Source organism: Chaetodon auriga, chromosome 5 (genome assembly GCF_051107435.1).
Source record: "Chaetodon auriga isolate fChaAug3 chromosome 5, fChaAug3.hap1, whole genome shotgun sequence".
In the NCBI taxonomy this organism is placed as follows: Eukaryota; Metazoa; Chordata; class Actinopteri; order Chaetodontiformes; family Chaetodontidae; genus Chaetodon; species Chaetodon auriga.
This window is the reverse complement of record NC_135078.1, coordinates 24,233,645-24,253,436: the sequence shown is the minus strand read 5'-3', so window position 1 is coordinate 24,253,436 and position 19,792 is coordinate 24,233,645. Positions and strand designations below refer to the sequence as shown.

The 19,792-nt window shown below is 43.2% G+C and overlaps 2 protein-coding genes across 5 annotated transcripts in view; one reads left to right on the top strand and one right to left on the bottom strand.

Annotated features, from left to right (window-relative positions):
• Positions 1 to 7,279, bottom strand: part of mctp1a (multiple C2 domains, transmembrane 1a) — a 130,790-nt gene extending 123,511 nt beyond the window's left edge. For 3 of the 4 annotated variants that reach the window (XM_076730171.1, XM_076730172.1, XM_076730174.1), the window contains exon 1: positions 6,552 to 7,088. In XM_076730171.1, the coding sequence (XP_076586286.1) occupies positions 6,552 to 7,088 (537 nt within the window). Of the gene's footprint in view, positions 1 to 6,551 lie in introns of all 4 variants that reach the window. The other variant, XM_076730173.1, reaches the window with a different exon arrangement.
• A 248-nt stretch (positions 7,280 to 7,527) lies between these two features.
• On the top strand, positions 7,528 to 19,569 carry fam81b (family with sequence similarity 81 member B). The gene is made up of 10 exons (XM_076730176.1): positions 7,528 to 8,538; positions 9,771 to 9,860; positions 9,952 to 10,003; positions 10,482 to 10,689; positions 11,589 to 11,707; positions 13,211 to 13,340; positions 14,484 to 14,590; positions 17,123 to 17,234; positions 17,602 to 17,803; positions 19,115 to 19,569. The coding sequence occupies exons 3-10, from the start codon at positions 9,960 to 9,962 to the stop codon at positions 19,246 to 19,248; spliced, it is 1,056 nt and encodes a 351-aa protein (XP_076586291.1). The 5' UTR covers positions 7,528 to 8,538; positions 9,771 to 9,860; positions 9,952 to 9,959; the 3' UTR covers positions 19,249 to 19,569.
• The last annotated feature ends 223 nt before the right edge of the window (positions 19,570 to 19,792 follow it).

The window sequence follows — 19,792 nt, the reverse complement described above, 5'->3', positions numbered from 1 at the left end:
CGACGCAGGTAAGGTTATCTCTCAAGGACGTAGGAAAAGGGGGCCATGTTTTTTGTTTTTTTTTGGATCACTGAGGGCAATGACTGACAAAAACACAAGGTTTGTAACCTTGCTGCAGGAATAACTCAGACAAGGTACAGAGGCAGAAAAGAGCTTAATCAGAATAGTGTAAAATTGTGCTGGTGATCAAGTGACAGTTTATCCGGCTGCTGAATTTAGTGCTGAAAGGTTTAGCTAACAATTGAAAATCCATTACCAACAGGCCTTGTAAAAACTGACTCAGCTGAAGCAAAGGAATTGGGCATAAACCTCAGCTTTCGGGCCTTTAGAAAACACTGCAAACAACTGAGCCATCACGGCACGTCCTTAAAATAAAATTAAATCTAAATTTGCTGCTCACAGTTGCACTTATCTACTGGCGGCACTAATCGAATCCTCTATCACAGGTTGTTCAAACTTTCCATGGCTAAGAATCAGGCACACTCTGATGTGTGGGAGGCAGAGACCAGGCACTACGAGACACTTAATCACAAAGTGAGAGCTGAAACCCATCTACATCCCCAAATGGTGTCAGTCATACTTTCACCAATGAGAAATTGCTTTTTTTTTCCTACTTCAAAATGCCCAGACAGCTTCGAGGTCAGCATCAATCTTGTGCTTGTCAGTGTGTGTTACAACCGATGATCCCCTGGGCTGTAATGAATCCTAATTTAAGCTGCCATCGGGACACATCCAGAATGATACCATGGGCTGTTTCCAAGTGGCCATGATGCTGCTCTCATAACACAACTCAAAAAAAGTCACAAGTAAGACACTTATTCCTGCAGGACATCCCACATGTGGATCATTTCACAGTTACTGCGTTATCAAAAGAGGGCAGCAACTAAAATCATCATCAAGTTACAGGATCTGATGTGCAACATGAACTGAGGTCTGTAAGCTATACGGCGTGGGTTTGATATCATGTCAGTAAACGTAAACTGTTAAATCAATCAGACCAAATGTCTGGCTTTCCCAGCAAAAATCAAACAGGTTATTTTGCTTTGAATCAGTAAACATCCTCTAAAACCCCAGCGGAGCTATAGCCGCTTCAGCAGTCAGCAAACCTTGTGAACATTTTCTTAAAAAAGGCATTGAAGATATACAAATCACAACGTTAAAGTACGACAGATTAGTAGCCAATACTTGGCAGTATTTGAAAACTCAAGCAACATACTAACTCAGTTTTTCAAAAGGATGAACCACTTGTTCAGGTCATGTTCATCCAAAAACAGTTGCATTATCTTCAAATAGTACTTTAAAGCTCGTCCAGGACACAATCCTGTTAATGGAAACACATACCACATGTTTTACATCAGATATAATTAGCATTAGGTTGTGAGCGTATAGTCTCGGTGACACAAAAACCTACTTCCCTGGTTCATACGTGTTAAATATTTTAAAGCACTCCATATGAGCCGAGCAGAAGGAAGAAAGAAGAAATGACTGAGAACTGGAATCACAGCACAAACTACTGATTGATGTTTTTCTCTCATAGGCTGTTTTGTTGAGATGAAATACTTCTTTTTCATTAAAAGAGATATGAAAATACACTGCATACTCTAATTGCATATTGACTAGAAAAATGGGGCTCTGGGTCCCTTCGATGGGTAAACATGGAGACAAAGATATGACTAAGCTGACTGGAGATGACACAGAAAGCTGCAGTATCGGGTTGATCCCATTGATGTCCATTTAAGTTGGCTGCTAGTCTGATTCATGGCGCTTCCCTACTGAACACACAGACTGCGTTTCTACATCCACAATTCAATACCATGGACAGCGACAGTTCAAATGACAAAACACAGGAAAGCAGGCCGATGGAGGCGAGTGCAGCATTCAAAATTATTGTATAATACAGCAGAAAAACACGCAAGTTGCAGCGTCAAAGCTTTACTCACATACAGCGTCTGCGTTTAACCGTCTCCGGATTAGCAGGGCCTCTCCCAAGGGGCTTGGACAGCCGCGTTTACCGGGCCTTCGGTGTGTGGAGCCCGATGAACATGTCCGGAAGTGTAGAAAACAAGTTTCCACAAGAGGAAGAGAAGCGACGAACGGAAGGCCATGTTTGACTCCATTAAAGGCCGGGGCCGCTGAAACAGCCAGGTGAGTAAAGCTAAAACAGTAATGGCGGGGGAAATAACGCGCAGCACATACAGTGACTTGCTAACCAGTGTCTTTCTCTACGTAATGCACTTACAGACGCTTTCCACCTTTGTATAAATTGACCAAGTAACGCTGTGTTGGTTCGGTTTGATGTCCCAACCAGCCCACGCAGGTGTTTGCGCCTGAAGTAGCCAGTGGAAAGACGGAGAACATGCTAACAGTTAACGTTAGCCGCTTCAGGAAAAGGCGTCGTTCAACCTCTGAACTTCGCTCATTTTCCTCGTTTTTTTCTGGAGCGGTAATATGTAGACTTCGTGCTGGTGGCGTAACCGAAGTCATGATTAAACATTATATAGTCTATTATTTTTTTTTTTCCTGTTAGCTAATTACGCCAATTACCTCGAATGCGTTGTTTGTTTGTACTTCCTGAACGCGGTGAACATGCCCATATTTGGCAATGGGCGGGTGTTTGACCTTACAGCCTCGCGCCTAAATTCCGGAGCATGACTTAGGGACCATCAATAAATTCCTGTTTAGAAAACACACCATCTAGTTTGTTTTTCAATACCTCCATCCTGCCTTTCGTCTAATGTAGCACACTTATTTTGATTACTTACGTTGAATTCCTTTATTTTACATACATATTTTAATGGACAATATTTTTTTTTAATATCTTCCATGTAATGTGACCCAGTGACTCAACATAAATACCAGAAATTACCACTATGCTGGCCAAATATGACTCATCTCTTCACACTGGATTTTACTGCGTCCTCTATTTTATAGAGATGTTGTTGTTGTTGTTGTTTTTTAAGTGCTTCCATGTAATGTGACCCAGTGTCTCAAAATCAATATCAAAATGTTGTTTTGGTGGTTTATTTACTTGTTTATTTTTTAAGGGTGATCTTGTTTCACAGATATTGAATGGTTGTGATTACCCCTTTGACTTGATGTAATCCAATATGAAAAGCAAAGTTTTAGATTTTAGGTCTTTCTGCCCTAATAAATAACATGTTCAGATGCAAAGTTTTCCACCTTACAGCAAATAAGAAATTGGATGGTTTGCTTTCCAAGCTGATAATTAGTTAAACGAGGCCATTATTTGAGTTACAATAGCCTAAAGGAAGAAAATACAGCCAGAGGGAATCCAAATGATGGAGCAGACACCTGTATCACACCAAACACATTAGGCTGAGTAGCAAAAAATAAATTCAAGTGGGCTCCAACTGGCTTTCTGCTCTAAATCTCATGCCACAGAGGAAGCAGGCATGGAGCAGTCCGAAGGCAATTTGCTTCCCCATTCAGTAAACACAGGGTTAGATGAATGCATGTATCTCATTGGAATTCAGAACCTGTATTTACAATCTTATCCATTAATGCAATGTACTGTATACATTTAATAAACATAACAGAGGTGACCCTTTGCTTTAGTTCAAACAAGCATGTATGAAGAATGTATTGAAACTTCTGCAGATCCATTCAAATCAATCAATCCCTTGTCGATCCCCTTGGGGGGAATTCAACAATTACAAAGCGACGTACACACCGATGGTGCAGCATGGGGGCAATTTTGGGGTTCAGTATCTTGCCCAAGGATACTTCGGCATGTGGCAGAGGCCAGGGATCGAACCACCAACGTCCTGACTGGCAAACAACCACTCTTCCTCCTGAGCCACAGCAGCCCCCACAGCCGCCCTTAACACTTCATGCTAATGTTATTTTATGTACACATAGGCCCGAAATATTCACAAACACTCAGGACCCATAAATATGCAGTTGTTGGGTAGACATGTTGAGGTGACTGGACTGCCACACAGTCAGATGCCAAAGCCAAGTCCCTACAGGCTTGAGCTACTGCCGCCTATTAGCATAAAAATGGAGGAAAAGACTAAGAAGGGATGAATCCTGTAAAACGTGACATTTTCTATTACAGAGACAGAATGAGGAGGAACATGATATATACATTACTCTTCAAACCTCTTTAAGTGAGCGTGCAAACGGCACATCAGCAGGTGCTTTCCCTGTCATGTTTTACTGCCTTCACACACATGCAGAAGTACACACACACATACACACACACATATCTAATTGCCCTGCATTGCGAGCAGCAATAGTAAAATGTGCTTATTTCTTTCCTCCTTTGAGTCATTAATGAAATTACTTGCAGAACTTGGCTTTAATCCCTTTCAGCACTTACTTTCCAAATCAAAATGTGAAAAGGCATTGTGCTTCTAATGTTCCATATATTCTTATTTAATTTACAAAATTGTGGCTTGGAGCCTTATGCCCTCATTTTAGTAATGAGAAGGTGAATACACTCACCTAATGCTGGATTTGTGGATGACTGTAAAAGTCTGGGACTTTGAGTTATAATCCTTGTTGAGTTTATAAAGTGTTGAGGCAGCATATACTGTAAGTGCAGTATCAATATGCACATGCAAATAAATGTAATCAGCGTGCATGCACAGAAATGCACATGCAAAAATGTACATTTTAGCTTCATTCTCTGCCTGTGTGTTGTCATGTTAAGTCTTTATTTCACTGATTTTTTTGTCATATAATGCTTTACTTTGCCTCAGGTATTCGGCCTAATAAAGCATGTATAATCTAATCTAATCTACTCTCACCTCACCTCTGTTCACTTCTTCTGCTCTAATCTTAATCTCTTTTTCTCACACATCACATCATCGTTTCTCACCTTACCTCATTCGACCCCATCTCGCCCCCTCATCGCCTCTCATTACCCTGTAACCCTGTCTGATCTGTCTTCATCACCTTTATTTCTTCTCATCGCTCATCATCCCACCTTTTCTCATTTCTTCATCCTCTCACTTCGTTACATAACAGATTAAGATCATACTGTTTGTCTTTATATCTGTGATCGCACATGCATACCTTCAAGATAACAACAAATGACTGTACTAAAGCCTGAGAAAATAAAGCTGTCACTGCATGTAGTGTTTACCACTGCTCTCCCCTTTCCAGCTATGTGGACAATCCAACAAATCAACAACAGAAGCTTAGATAAACATGGCAACAACAGGAGGTAACTAATAGCTCGCGCTGAACGCTACAACTTTATTTGGCAAAGTGAGATCTCTGTGTATTATGTAACTGAAGTGCTGTGATGAAGCTGCAAGATCAATTTCAATGAAGTCATTAATACTCGCTTTCTTTTACCTCTTCTGCTGAGTGCACTGCACTTCTCCCGGAGATTTAATGGATAAGAGGTGTTTGGCCTCAACTTCAATGGGGAGAAGTGTGCTTATATGCTAAATCACATTTAGACAGCAATCTGGATGATGGTCAGAAGCAGGTCTGGAACACTTCAAGAGATGTGAGATGAAAAGCTGTGCAATAACTGCTGCCACTGAAACAGAAAGAGCTTATGGGCTCTCCCGCATATACTGCATCTTCAAATTTACTGCTATCGACAGTGCTGTTAAACATCACAACATCCTGTCTCAAGTGACATGACCTACTGCAGGACGAGTGAACCGGACTGCTGTCGGGGGAGAAATCGTGGCTCCAGACATGACCTTAAAGACTTTTTACTCAGTTATTACTCTCACCAGGCAGTGTTTTTCATACGGTTTGACTGAGTCACTAAATTTTGAGTTTTCTCTGACACCTTTAGGGCTGTATGTCATTTTTGTGAATGCAGCCTCGGCAACTAGCCTACACTAGCTGACATGTCCCTTTTGTACTGTCTATCCTAGGCCACCCTGACTCAGCACGTTGATTTGTGAGGGGGTATAACTGCCATCAGTCTCCATCACTGCTGGTGGTGTGGCTGATAACCATTTGCCAACTGCCCACTTTTGTTTAAAGGAGAGACATAATGAACCCTTAAGCATGAGCCTCTGTCTCCAGGCAAGGACACTGTGGCAGATGGACTGTGGAGCTGGGGGACAGTCCTTATACTGGAGGGAAGGGATGTGAGCAGGCAAAAAGGGAGCTTGTTTAATGACATCAGACTATGTAGTCTGTAGAAATCCTATCAGGGAGTCTTTAATTGAACTGACCTTACACAGCCATGATATAGTGACTGTGGTGGCGACATGCTACCAGACCAAGTAGTGATGTAAGCGTGTTGTTTGTGATGATCACAAAGGCGCTGACTGGCACTGGTTGTAGCCATCTGGCCCATACAGTCCTACAAGCTACAGGACAGAGTAAAGAAAGCAGTGAACTGGCAAATCGATGAGCGCATCACATGATAGGCTACGAGCAGCGAGCACGTCGCATCCCCACCATCATGAAACTTGTCTGCTTTATTTAATTTCCAGGACATTATAGCCCAGCCCACCTCCTTCAGGGTTTTAATTCTTGCTGTAGCTTTAGGCCTACTTGGTAGTATCAGATAATTTACGGGATGCGTGTTTTGCCACATGCTCTTTACTCACAGAATCACTTGCGTTTTTACGCAGCTGCTCCTCCTCTCCCATCACCGCGGCCGGGTCCACCACCAGTTTCTCGAAGCATGCCGAGCCGAGAGAGGAGCTCTTCTGCTGGTACATGATCAGCTGGGATACGGGGAGTTTTGGGCTTCCGTGAGCCGTCAGCTCGGGTTTGCTCCCCGTGGCTCCAGAAGCTGCGCCAAGTGGGTGTACCAGCGGCTGGCCGCCGCTGCTGGTGCCGGGCATAGCGTCGCTTCCAAGGGATTTCTTATCTCCTTCAAAAGGCGCCGGGGTAGAGCAGCACAGATTCGGCTGAGACGACGAAAACACCCGGTCCAGCTGTTTCTTTTTCCTCTTAAACATCCATAACCCCGATTCCTTTTTGCTGCCCTCCGCGCCCCCGGCACCCCGACGCTCCGATCCCAGTTTAGGACTGAGCCAAGGCTTGGTTTTCTCCTGGAAATTCTTCCACATCCTCCGCTGGTAGGACAGAGACTCCTGTCCCTTGGCGCTGCTCTCATCCTTGGGTGGTTTTTGCTCCATGGTGCCTGTGCAGCAGCCAGCCAGCCTGCCTGAGCACGCTCTGAATAGTGGAAGGATGTCACAGTTGGGCTGCTGCGGCTCGGGAGCACTTCCACTGATGATCAGTTTAGAGCGCCAAGAAGGAGACGCACAGTGTGCTGATGAAGGGTGTTCGTGTCCCAACGAAGCTTGTAGAATGCCTATGCAGGCAGCACAATAAATTTTATGTCACACACTGTCAGACGGCAAGCAATATCCTCATCGACTGAAGATTTATTTCACCTCAGTGGTGAAGTTGGAGCTCGTGCAATCACTTCTGCAAGATCATCTAAAAATGTTTGGTAACCGCCGCGCTTGGTTGTTGACGGTCTTTGCGTCCCTGCTCTATCCGCCGTGCTTTACCAAGGTTTAGTAAACTTCCCCATTAATTGTTACACTCAAATGAAGGACGAAGGCTGCACCGCGCCTCCCTCTGGCCAGCCATGTCATTTGGATAATCTGTATGCTGGTGATTGCATAACGCAACCCCACAATGCCTCGTGGAGATGTTTATAATTCAGCCGTGGATCTCCTGTCACACCATCTGAGTCTGTTTTGATATATGTGTTTGCTCATGATGGTTTACAGCCACCAGATTCCCTCTTTCACAGCAGTGACCTTGCTAAATCCAGAGCTGACAGTGAATCTGAAACCTTCGAGGTTTTTAAGACTTGTTCTCCTTTGAATTGTGGATGTTTCCGCACTGTAGCCACGTCCGGATATGTTCTCCCTGCCAAATGGGTCAGTCTTCAGTGAATGTTATCACCCACATGCAGCAGAGAGCAGGATGCAGCACGGAGCAGAGCAGCCCCCTCTCTTTTTAGATGCTGTGCGGTGTGTATAATAACTCGTTACGTCTTCCCCTCTGGCCCTGGTTTCAGCGCTGGCCAGTTCCATCCCCCTGGTTAACACTGTGCCCACTTTCATATAAACAAACACAGAGACAATAATTACAAGAATGAACACCGTCCTCTCCATCTAACTAGCACACATGTACACACCCAGAAGAGGTCACAGAATGACCTTTCATCTGAAAACAGGGCTGATGAAATTTCACTTTGAGCGAGTAAATTACAGAGGAATGTTCTGACTGGATGAAACTCATCCCACATAGAAGAACTGAGAGTCCAAGGCCGTGTATGCATGAACATTTATTCATGCACTCAGAGATATGACCTTGGTGCCACTAGTGGGTGTGATGATGGAGGTGATGACGATGCTTTCTGCAGCATCTGACATACAGTCTATGTGTAATCTGTATGTATATCAGACATCGGATGAGAAGACGGTAACAAGTTTTGTTGTAGCTCGATCACTTTGCCTGATATCTCATCCATCCTACAAAATGCAGACACTTTAATTACAACCAGCAGGGCGCTGGCAGCAACACAGCGAGCCCCCCTTTCAGTTAAGTGGATGGAGATGTGAGCAGGTGAGCCAAACAATTCCTTTCAGCTACCATCGGCTTTTCCATTGGGCCAGCATGGATAACTGATGAGTCTGCAGCGAGCAGGCCTTTCGTCTTAATGACCCCGGTCCTGTTGATACGGCAGTAATCCACAGTGTGTGTGTGGCTGTGGACACACACACACACACACACACACACACACACACACACACACACACACACACACACACACCTGCAAACACACTTAGAAACTCAGAATCATGTTCTTCCACTGACTGCAGTTACCTGTAATGTTGTGGCACTGCTACACTGCTGACTCGCGCTGTATGATGATGTAGGTTAAATAAAACATTATATGGCTATTTTTCACTGTCGGTGTTGAATCATGCCTCTCAGAATTCTTTCAGTCAGGTAAAAGGTGAATGTTCAACGATGGCTATATTGTGTGTAATGAAACAGCAGATAAATATGGAGCTGAGGCCCTTAATGATCTGGTGATATTCTCTTACTGTGTCCAGCCCAGTGGGGCTGCTTGTTACCTCCTTTTACTGGACAATGATTAACTACTGTACATTAAATCATTTAAGGACTTTCATTCACTTTTTTCATGATGAAATGCTCCTAATGTGTCTGAGATTTACTGTATCTATGTACAAATATGACTACTATCGGTCATGTAGACCCAGAGAGAGCAAATTCAACTGTTTGTGGGCAAAACGTTTGTTATTGATTTAACTGCAGGTAAAAAAAATATTTACCTAAACTCAATTAGAATTTTAATCAGATGCTAATAAGCTACTTAAGCAACAACTACCTGTAATTAGCCACATTCAGCCGCATGAGAAGGACCACCCCGAGAGGGCTTGGTTGTTGTACTTCAAAGAAAAATGCAATAGACGCTTAATTAATGAAAAATTTGAACCATCAATGAATATGGTGTTTATTTGTATCATGACTAAGCTAACTCCAGTGAAAGGAGGTGCCATGTGTGATAAGACAGAAAAGACACTAAAACGTTGGAAGAAAAGATTATTTAACATTTTATTATAAATCTGAGGAAAGTGATGCAAATGAAGTGAAGAGCTGACCCAAATTTGAAGCTTTTTTTTTAGAGCTCTGCATCTAGAAAATCACCAACCATCGAGTTTAAGTTAAAGTTAGTGTTTACACTGCTCTGGTTTGTTGAGTTAAGCTGCTTCACCAACAGTACAATGATTCATTCTCACATTACTGTGTTGACGAATTCACACTGGCAGGCAGGCGCACCCCACTCAGAGAAACCACAGTTACCGAGTGACAACACAAACACATGAACTCCAGAGGCAGCTGAAGAAAAGCACAGACCCGTGAGTATTCTGAGACGTAGGAGATGAAAATTACTGCTTCATTTATTATTTATATATTGTAAAATATGTAATGTTTGTTTTTATTTTTTAGATGAAATAATGTCACACAAGTCAAAGTTGCAGCCCTATCAGAATCACACCAGGTAACTTTAAATTTCTGTTTATTTTAAATATCACAAACTATCACGGCACTTTGATATTTTGCCCCGTCCTTAGTTCCTGTGGATCTTTAATTTAAATCAATGTGTGTCGGAGAGGTAGATAAGTTCTGTTTCCCACTGCTGCTGCTGCTGGGATAGTAAATTCACATGAATCCTTAATCCACAGTAGCATCAGACAGGGTGACACAGCAAGCACAGGGACGTGAAGTCAATGAGATGTGGTCTGAGGATGACCTGAGGGTGTGGAACCAATGGACATCTTCTCATACTGGGTGGATGAATGCTTCATTCAATTATACTGTAAAAGCATGTCCTCCTTTGCCTCCAGTGCTATGAAATGTTTCCTCGTGACATTTCATGTTGTCCTCTTCAACCTCAATGGCCAAAATCAATAAAAACAAGCTTCTAAAATTAAATTGTATGACTCAAAGCTTGGTTTTCTATTGACTTCCTGGTTAAGGCCTGATGTCTCAGAGGGTCGTCTGAGCGGTCAGGAGGGGACGCTGGCTGTGCTGCTGGAGCAGGCTTTCAGGATCAAAGAGGAGGTGGCTGCGGCGCTGCAGTCCACCCAGGGCTCAGTGCGGGTGGAGGCGCTTTCCCGAAAGCTGCTGGAGAATCACATACTGACAATCACTCGCATTGTCAAGCAGCTCAGCATGGACATACAGGTATACAAGAGGAGGTTGTTGTTGTGTCCTCCCTTGTTTTCTGTCGGAAATATCTTGGGTCATTGTCCATCTGCGTGGATTCCTGCCTGCCTTCCTCTCTTCTCCTCGTTTGTTTTGATGTGCAGCACACACTCATGGCCCCAGACTCGCAGCTGATTTGATTACACCTGATAGAATGGTGCAGCGCCTGAGCAAAGCCTGCCTGACACCTCATCAGCATCAGCTCGTGGACGTTTGTGTGTATAAGCAAAAACCAAACGATGTGCACAGTATGTGGTTAGATAAACACCGGACTCACCTCTGAAAATCAGCAGCAGGATGAATGACTGCGAATCATCTTTGACTGAGCAGAGCATCAAGCCACACTTTGATAACGGCCTTACAAAGACAGCACAAACATGAAACACATAGCTTCATTAGTGCATACCAAATAGACCATTAACATGATTAAAGGCTGTCATTATCTGAGATATTGCATGAATGCCGAAAAGCTCATTAATTCTTCACAGGAAGAAGTAATAAGCCAAGTCGTGAAGTGAATGTTTAGCTAAGTCAAATGAAGGGAACATCACACAGTCGCTGTTTGCTCCCATGATAAGCCAGAGGGTCGTTTCTTTAATGCTGGGTTATCAGAGATGCACGGCACACACGTGTGGCCTGTCTATACAGCGATCATTCATGCAAAGGTGGTGATGAAATTTAGGGCAGTTTTATGATATCTTTCTCTGCAAAGCACAGATGGTCATTTTACCCACAGTGGTGATTTTCACAGCATACTAACACTAACACACATACACATACTAAATGATTTATGCACTTCTGCATCTGTGTTTCACATTAACATTATGAGAAGAAATGTCCATTCCTTTAACACCTCATGCTCTTTTTGGTCTGAACAGGCCCTGGAGAGACGGCTCACCCAGCGGGACTCCATCACCTTTGGAACCACAGTGGCCGTTCAAAGCCTGGACCAGAAGAACATTGCTGTCATTGGAGACCTGAGAGGAAGAGTAGCCAGGTATGCACATCAGGAACGGGTCAAATAATGAGTGTCGACAAGTACAGCGAGCAGCTAGCTGCTAAAAAGGTTAAAACTTTCCTCCCTTATTTGGACAAATTGTACAATAATTCAGAGTCAGGTCTGATGCACAAGCGATTTGACTGATTAACTTTCCACGCTGACATCCTGCTTGTTATTCTCTCCCTCTAATGAAGTGAATTTGTGCAGCCTATGTCCTGTCTGGCAGCATTTCACAGTCTCACAATCCATCATGGCATCGCCCTCACAGACGCACACACACACATGCACACATTAATTATTTCGTTCTCACCAGAATGAAGTTTCTGGGTTCGAGCACACTTGAGATGCTGATTAGCACTTGCTCATTATTTTGTGTCTGTGCAAATTGCGCTCATTAGGTCGGATTGCTGAAGAGAGGCTGCCATCTCGGTGCTCTGCCTAACAGGACTTAACAGCACTGCGTAGCCACCGAATCTGACTTCTACTGAACACCTCGCCGTCGTGCGATTTCTCATCAGACAGCAGATCAAAGATGTAGTGTTATTTTGTGAACATCTTGTTTTACAGCAGGCCTGCCTCCTCCGTGGTGCTTAGATCAGTGGTGAGAAGAGATTTACTCAACAAACAGCTGATTTATGGTCCAATAAAGCTTTAGAAAAACATCACCTACTCAGTCTAATGACTTCTTGTATGTTAGTCATAAATAATCGACTAAGCTAAGGGCCACTGGTTTTTGATAAGCTGTATTGTTCACTGCAGCCCTTTATGGAAGAGCTGTAGTGGTCCACAGGGAAGTAACCCAAATTTCAGACTGGGCATCTTCATAATTAGCTACTGGAATTAATTGTTGAATGTACATTGTATTTTACCACAAATATATTGCCATACACTCACACAGTAAACCTGATGGAGGCAGGGAGGGAGAGAATTTGCAGGCTTTGTGATGGCCTCTTAAATTAAGCACAGGAAGGAAGCAATGCTGGTAACAAGGGCCGGCACAGCTCATGCTTATTACACAAACTGAGCAGAGAGTGTGTTGGAAACCAGATGCTGCATGTGGGAGGCTGTGAGTTATTTTTCTGCTGATTATGTTTGGCAATAAATCTCTGAAACTTCTTTGATTGGTTGTCATGTTTTTGCCTGTTTTTTTTTTTTTTTAATCAGTAATTCATCAGCAGATACAAACATTCATCCACTGGAACATTAAAGTGTGTTTGTTCAGCATTCAGAGGATAAACTGTCACTGCTTAGGATTCAGCAGAGCTTTTAGCTTCCATTAGCTCACCTTAGAAAGAATTGATGAGGGCAGCTGTCAGATTTTTTTCCATCCATCTGTCTGTTTGTCGACTGTGTGAAAAGTGTGTGCTTCAGTCAAGCGCTTCCTCCCTGTTTTCTCCAGCCTTTCGCTCATCTCCCTGTCTTCACACCTTTCCTCAACTCCGTCTGATCCCAGTATTCTCATTCAGCGGTCCCTCTCCGATTCCCCACCTATTATCTCAGGTGTGATTCCAGCATTGCCAAGCTAAGTACTGACGTGAGCTTGGGGGAGCGGCAGCTGATTAGACTGCAGCAGGAGGTGGCAGAGCTCAGGACAGCCGTGGATGTGCAGCTCAAAGAACTGGGAGTCAAGGTGAGAGACAATGCATCAGTGCTGACAAAGGTTTTGGCATAAAAAACCTAAGACAGAAGTTTAGCTTGTGTACACACTAAGCACAAAGCATCCAAATTTCAGTAAATGTCTTGGCAGTGTGTGTCAGGCAGTCGGTCCACCAAATTGTTCCAGACAGAAAAATCTCAACAATTATTCAATGGATTGATATGAAATCGTGTTCAGACATTCATGGACCAAATACCTGCAAATCTAATAATAATATGCACTTTGTCTTTACTAACAATTAGTAAATATGAGCATGCTAACACACTAAACTCAGCCGTTCATCATTTTAAACATTTTACCTATTTAAACATCAGCATGCTGGCTTTAGCATTTTGCTAAGCACCACTTTGCAGTACAGACTCAGACCCGCGAGCACAGCTGTAGACTCTTAATCTTATTCTTATATTTCTTACATTATACCATATTACAATAAGTAGCAAAGTCTACAACCCTAATCTAATCCCTACCCCTCCTCTGTTTTAACACACAGTGTTGAGCCTGGGACTCATTTGAATACTCCAGTCTAAGGAAATATACTCTCCTTTGTGGATTTTTTTGGGTATAAAAGCAGGATTATGTTCATTTAAATGCTGCTTGCCTGAAGGAAATAATAATCTGACAATATGTATTTTGATGTTTATCCTAGACAGGATGGCAACTCTGAAACGCTTGGATGTCAAGGACAGCTTTTACTGCCCTTTGTGTCACATTTCTTTACATGAGCAGTATGAAAACTGTAACAAACAACCTCGGATTAGGACACATAAGTCACAAGTTATAATATCCTCCATCATTTTACTAAATCTAAAGCCGACTGCAGCTGCCCTTCACACACACGCTCGCACTGATGCAGCCTCTGCTCCGCTCTAGTGGTGGCACAGGGTGATCAATCATTGTGATGACGGCACATTAGCTGTGGAGCAGTGGTCAAGCATGTACCATAAAGGTAATTGAAAATGCAGAGAAAGTGGGTCACCGACGTGACTCCCAGTCCTGACAGTGGCTCAATCAGCTCGACTCAGCAGAAACAACAAAGGGAGTCAAACCATGGATCTGCGCCACGAGATTATCCAGCGTCTCATGACGACGTGTGTCTGCGTGTTTTCCTGCTTTCAGCTTTATCGTGACCTGGGGAGACTGGAGGCCTCATTGGCAGAGCTTTCCCAGGGCCAGAGGAGCTCCACGTCCAACCTGCATACAAAGGTTCAACTACTAGAAGCCAGGTAAGATTAAATATTAATTAAAGATATAATATTTAAATATCAACAGTTCTTATTTCATTTTAAAAAACAGACTGTTATTGGTTTTCAGCAGAAACATAAGTTATACATTTTGTCCAATACATTACACACAGAAGCTTTCATCCATATTATCCTCCGCAGAGACACAGTGTTGACTAGTGTAGCCATATGTAACAGTCAAGACAACATTTCACAACAGTTTACTGTCATACATGAAGTAAAATTGCCTTAAAACACTAAAACAGCAGGTTTATCAGGATTTAAGCAACAAGATAGAAGAGAAAGACACTGATGAGTTTATTCTAGATGGGTGTGACCATTGCAGGAAGCACTGGCCCCTCAGTGTCTGAGACAAGTCAGCAGGCAAGTAGTCCAGCAAAGGAGACCACATGCAGTAGAGGACCTCTCATTACCAAGCAGAACTGCACTTACTCTTTCCTGAGCGAGAACCCTGAGTGTCTCACTGTACCACGATGTGGCAGTGGGTTTGAACTGTAAATCGGCTAGAGTCACCTCTCTACAGCTCACAAGCTCATGGCAACCTCACAGTAATGATGCCAGAAGCACAGAGAAGCTGTTCGTTAAATTGATTTACACGTGCAGCTGATAAATAATCAGCAGCAAAATGCAAACTTAACCACATAGTTTTGCCGTGAAGGAAACAGAAGCAGAGAGACATACATGATGAATACGCTCTATTTAGTAATGTTGTAGATCTGCAATGGAAAGCAGGTCAGTGATCATGCTCGAAGCAAAAGAACAATAGATAAAAATAGATGAAAAGCAACGCTGTCTGTGTTTCTGACACAGGTGGAATGACAAGACCAAAAAACAATTGCCTGCAAATGTAATGACTCTTTGTTGAACATCTCTGACCACCTAACTTTAAATACAGACTCACAACTGCTGTCAGGCCACCTTTGTTAGAAGCAAAAGGCATCTGTCAATCGAGGTCCCTGTGGTTTCCACAAATGAAACTCGGTGTCCAAAGTCTGCACCAGTATAAATGCCCTTATTTGAAATATCTGTCTTTTTATCCTGTCTCGTTAAATTGCATGGACAGTTTGAAATTGGAGACCACAACTCTAAAATCCTCTACACACGCTCAGTAGAAATGCCTGACTTAACTGTGACTTTTGTTTTTGAGCAACAATTCAGCTTTTTCTGCTCCTCACAGCTCAAGGCCACTGACAAAAGAGCCCAACGTGTTTGATGTTAGGTCTCAGACAAGCTCAAGAACACAGGGACAGCTACTGAATGAAGGCACACTCGTCCTCTTACAATGGAGAAATGCTGAAACTCTGTGGATTTAATATGCCTCGCCAAACAACTGTCAGCATGAGCCACATTAGGCAGCCGGTGTGGTGTTATAAACGAGGTGTCCCTAACGCAGCAGACATGGTAAGCTGGATCGATTTGTGACAGGAGTCTGATTTGTATTGTAGTCGAACACACGCACAAACATCCCACCACGCACACACATTGATTTTCTCATTGAGGAAGAATCTCTTGAATTGGAGGAATTAGAGAAAAGAAGGTCAAAGCGCAAATATGTTTTATGCACAACAGAAAAGTTCACCCGAGAGAGGAATTCTCCATGAGCCACTGCGTATCGTGTCCTCTTCTACAATACGGCCCACGCAATATTCACTCAGCATGTCCAAGGTTGCAGCTTTCATCTCACTAACACTGCTGACCCAATGGGCCGTGTGAGTAATCGGAGCTTCATGCAACCATACAAATGGCATTCTGTCAAGATCAGCGTCAAGCATTTCTCAACTGCTCATAAGCATCATTCCACCACCTTTTTGAGTGAACAGTTTGCTTTAAAAGTCAAAATAATCAGCCTAATTTAAAAAAAAACAAAAAACAAAAAACATATTATTTTATCATACTTTGACAAGTATCTGGATCTGCTTATGTTTGCATATGTGCGTATGTGCATTCAGCTGTTTGGTTATGTGAGTTTTTGTGCCTCTATGCACATAAAGTAGCAGCACCCACCTGCTGTGTGACACTGTTCCTCCTGCTGGGGCTGGCATCAACTAAACCCAACAAAGCAGAGCTATTGCTGAGGAAGTCTCACCTGTGGTTACCAAGGATAGAACGAAATTCTGAAGTCTAACTGAGAGACAGCTTCAACCGGCTGAACGTGAGGCATCTTCATTTAAAGGGGAGACATGCAGGTGAACGGGGTAAAAACTGTAACCATCCCACATTACTTACATGAACATGATTATTTTTTGTGCTGCACTAAGTTGCATGTATGTCCAAGACAGAAATCTGAACTAAAAAACACTTAAATGTGTATTTTGGATGGTTTCACTCCGCAGATGATTTACTCAGTGCAAAGACTAGATGCTGCCAGTAAAGCACTGGTTATGGAAACTAAGGGTGTTTTCAGAGTCTGGTTTGAAAAAAGAGACAAAACTTGCAACGTCATTACTTTCATCTGCGGCTGCGTTTTCAAAGTCTGCAGCATTTGTCTTCTCTGTGTTCCTGATGGCTTTGCAGGATGTCAAGTGAACTGAAGGCAGCCAAGGAGCAGACAGATTCGCTGAGGAAGTGGACAGAACAACAGCTCAACAGCTCGGTCCAGCTCTGCACAGGACAGCAGGACCGAACGGTACCGTAGCTGCCAGCTTGACCCACAGTTCATGCAGTGACGTCCACAGTGGCAAACCACGACACAGGCTTCATCTGGATATCTGAGTGTGGTGTTTAAACATGCAGGGTTCATGCATTTTGAGCTCAGCAGAGAAAAAAATCAGTGATTTTGCAGAATGATAATCAGGTGGAACAGATGCTGAGAGCGCTGTAGGGAGGGTTTGGTATGGGTGAGTTGTTCCAGGTGCCACATGGGGCATTTTTAAGCAATGTTTTATTGTTAACTGTGAGACTAAAGAGGCTGTTACCTTTTGTCACTTCCCTAATGTTGAAGCAGCACCATAAAATCAGGATTTAAGAGTTTTCTGTGTGCGCTCTGTGTTCAGTTCGAGGCAGTGTCTAGATCAGCTGACCGGCTACAGGCTCTGGAGGCCCGCGTGGTGCAGCTTGAGACCCAGCAGCACCAGGCCGACCGCAGCCAGGCCGATCAGCTGAAGCGCTCTGAAACCAAACTCGGTAAAAGAATGACCTCAGTGGAGAGCGGCCTCCACCAGGAGCTGCAGCTGCTCAAACAGGAATACCACAAAGGTGGGTGATCGCTATCTGTAACTTTCTGTCATCGGTGGGTAAACACGCACATGCTACATGTACTCCACCACACGTCAAGGAAAAAATGCACATACAAAAACGCTTGACAAAAGCAAAAAAGATAATTAGTCATAAATTGAAGTGACCTGACTGCTTCATTTCTTTTGCCCAGTTCATGACAGTGGTCAATGACTTGGTGATGACATCTTAAATTAAGCATGAGAAGTCAGCCATATTCGAGTTATGCTGAAGGCAGGGCAGCAGAGCTCTGTTAAAGTCCATATAATTGTCTGAAACATAGATTTTCAATATGGCAAGACAAATCCAACATATAGAGTTACATTATATTAAAATACTATTTCTAGACATGTGGTTAGCTGAGCCAGTCAAGCCTCTGTCTTCCCCTGTGTTTGACCAAGAAACCTACGAGCTCATGATCATAAATGCAAATACAGCAGAGGTTTGATCAAATTAGCGACAGAGCTAATAAGTCATAGGACAAGCCACAGGAATACACAGCTATCCAGGCAAGCCAGTGCAGCAGCTCAGCTCCGCATCCATCCCCATCTCACTGCTGTGCCAACTGGAAGCTCATTTCCCAGGAGCCCTGGCACTAGATCTCAAACCTTCCCCGCTTTCTGTCAACCCCTCTCATCCTCCAGCTTTTATTAACGCGTAGACAAATAGAAAGGAACTTCCCTCAGTAAATAAAAGCCGGGGGAAACTGCTCTATGAATCACCGCCGAGCCGGCGATCTCAGTCTGAGGGAGCCATCCATCCACAGCTCTATTTTAAGTATAGGATGAAAAGATGGAAGGAGACGGTAATAGAGGGGAGAAAAGCTATGCATAATTGATGAGTGCCGTAAATATTCGTAGCAAGACAGGCAGTCAGAAAGAGAAGGGGAGAGATTTAATACCTCATCATTGTTCAAGAAAGTTTATCCCTCCATCTCACAGTTCACAGTCACTGAATATTACTTCTTAGAGTACATGCAATATTGAAGCATATTTCCATTTTAGGCAGTAACTACCCAATGAAGTCACGATAACTGATGATGAAGACCAAAGACAATTTTATCCAGACATGAGAAACAGAGACCACAAGGATATTACAGAGAGCAAAATACAAGCTGACGTCGTTAAATGAATTGCATAGAAATGCAACAGGTTTATGCAGCTGCTGCTCCAACGCAGTAACATAAGGTTAGAGCCAATGTTATAGACAGCCATAAGAGCACAGAGAGTCGTTTTCTCCTCAAATGCATCACGTCCGCTGATCCTCTGCACTCCCCGCCTCTCGTTTGGACAGGATTCCTGTCTGTGCACGATGCCATTGAGTCCCTGAGGCAGATAGGTGACATCAAATCGCACCTTGACAAGAAGAAGCTTCAGAGGGATATCAAGGACATCTGCGGCAAGGTGGCAGAGCTCAATGACTTGTGATATTATGAGCTGAAGAGGAGTCCCTCGTTACTGTCCCATCTATCCCGGAGCTGTGAGTCAGACTCTTCAAACCAAAAGGCGTCTCTGTCTGTCAGTGACAGGGTTATTAGCGTGGAAGATATTTTTTTTAATCATCTGTGTTTGCCAGTGTCAGTGACAGGCGTGGTTGGTTTAAATTCAATTTAAAAGGGTAATTGTCTACCATTCACTTCATCCCACTTCATCTTTTTTACTTTACAGCATACAGGATTGACGATTTCTCACTTATGCACAGCCTTGTAGATCTGATTAAAGTAAACGAGAACACTATTGTATTATGAGGTTAACACACTTAACATTTTCATTTCTAATAAATCAGAACTTGTTAACATCCATTAAATGTTATTATTGTTTGTTTACTAAGTAACGTGATTAAATATTCACTATTTTAAGATCATGCAAATGCACATTGCTTTAAAGAGTCTTTCTTTCATGTAATGTCACAGATACAAGGTATATGTTCATTATTTAACACCAGAATATCTAGAGATGCAATCTGGATCTG

Bases quoted from the DNA above. Each gene is read 5' to 3' on its own strand.
- fam81b (XM_076730176.1), top strand. From the start codon at position 9,960: ATGTCACACAAGTCAAAGTTGCAGCCCTATCAGAATCACACCAG. The intron at 14,591-17,122 runs GTAAGATTAAAT...ATGGCTTTGCAG, and splicing joins GTTCAACTACTAGAAGCCAG to GATGTCAAGTGAACTGAAGG. The intron at 17,804-19,114 runs GTGGGTGATCGC...TCGTTTGGACAG, and splicing joins CAAACAGGAATACCACAAAG to GATTCCTGTCTGTGCACGAT.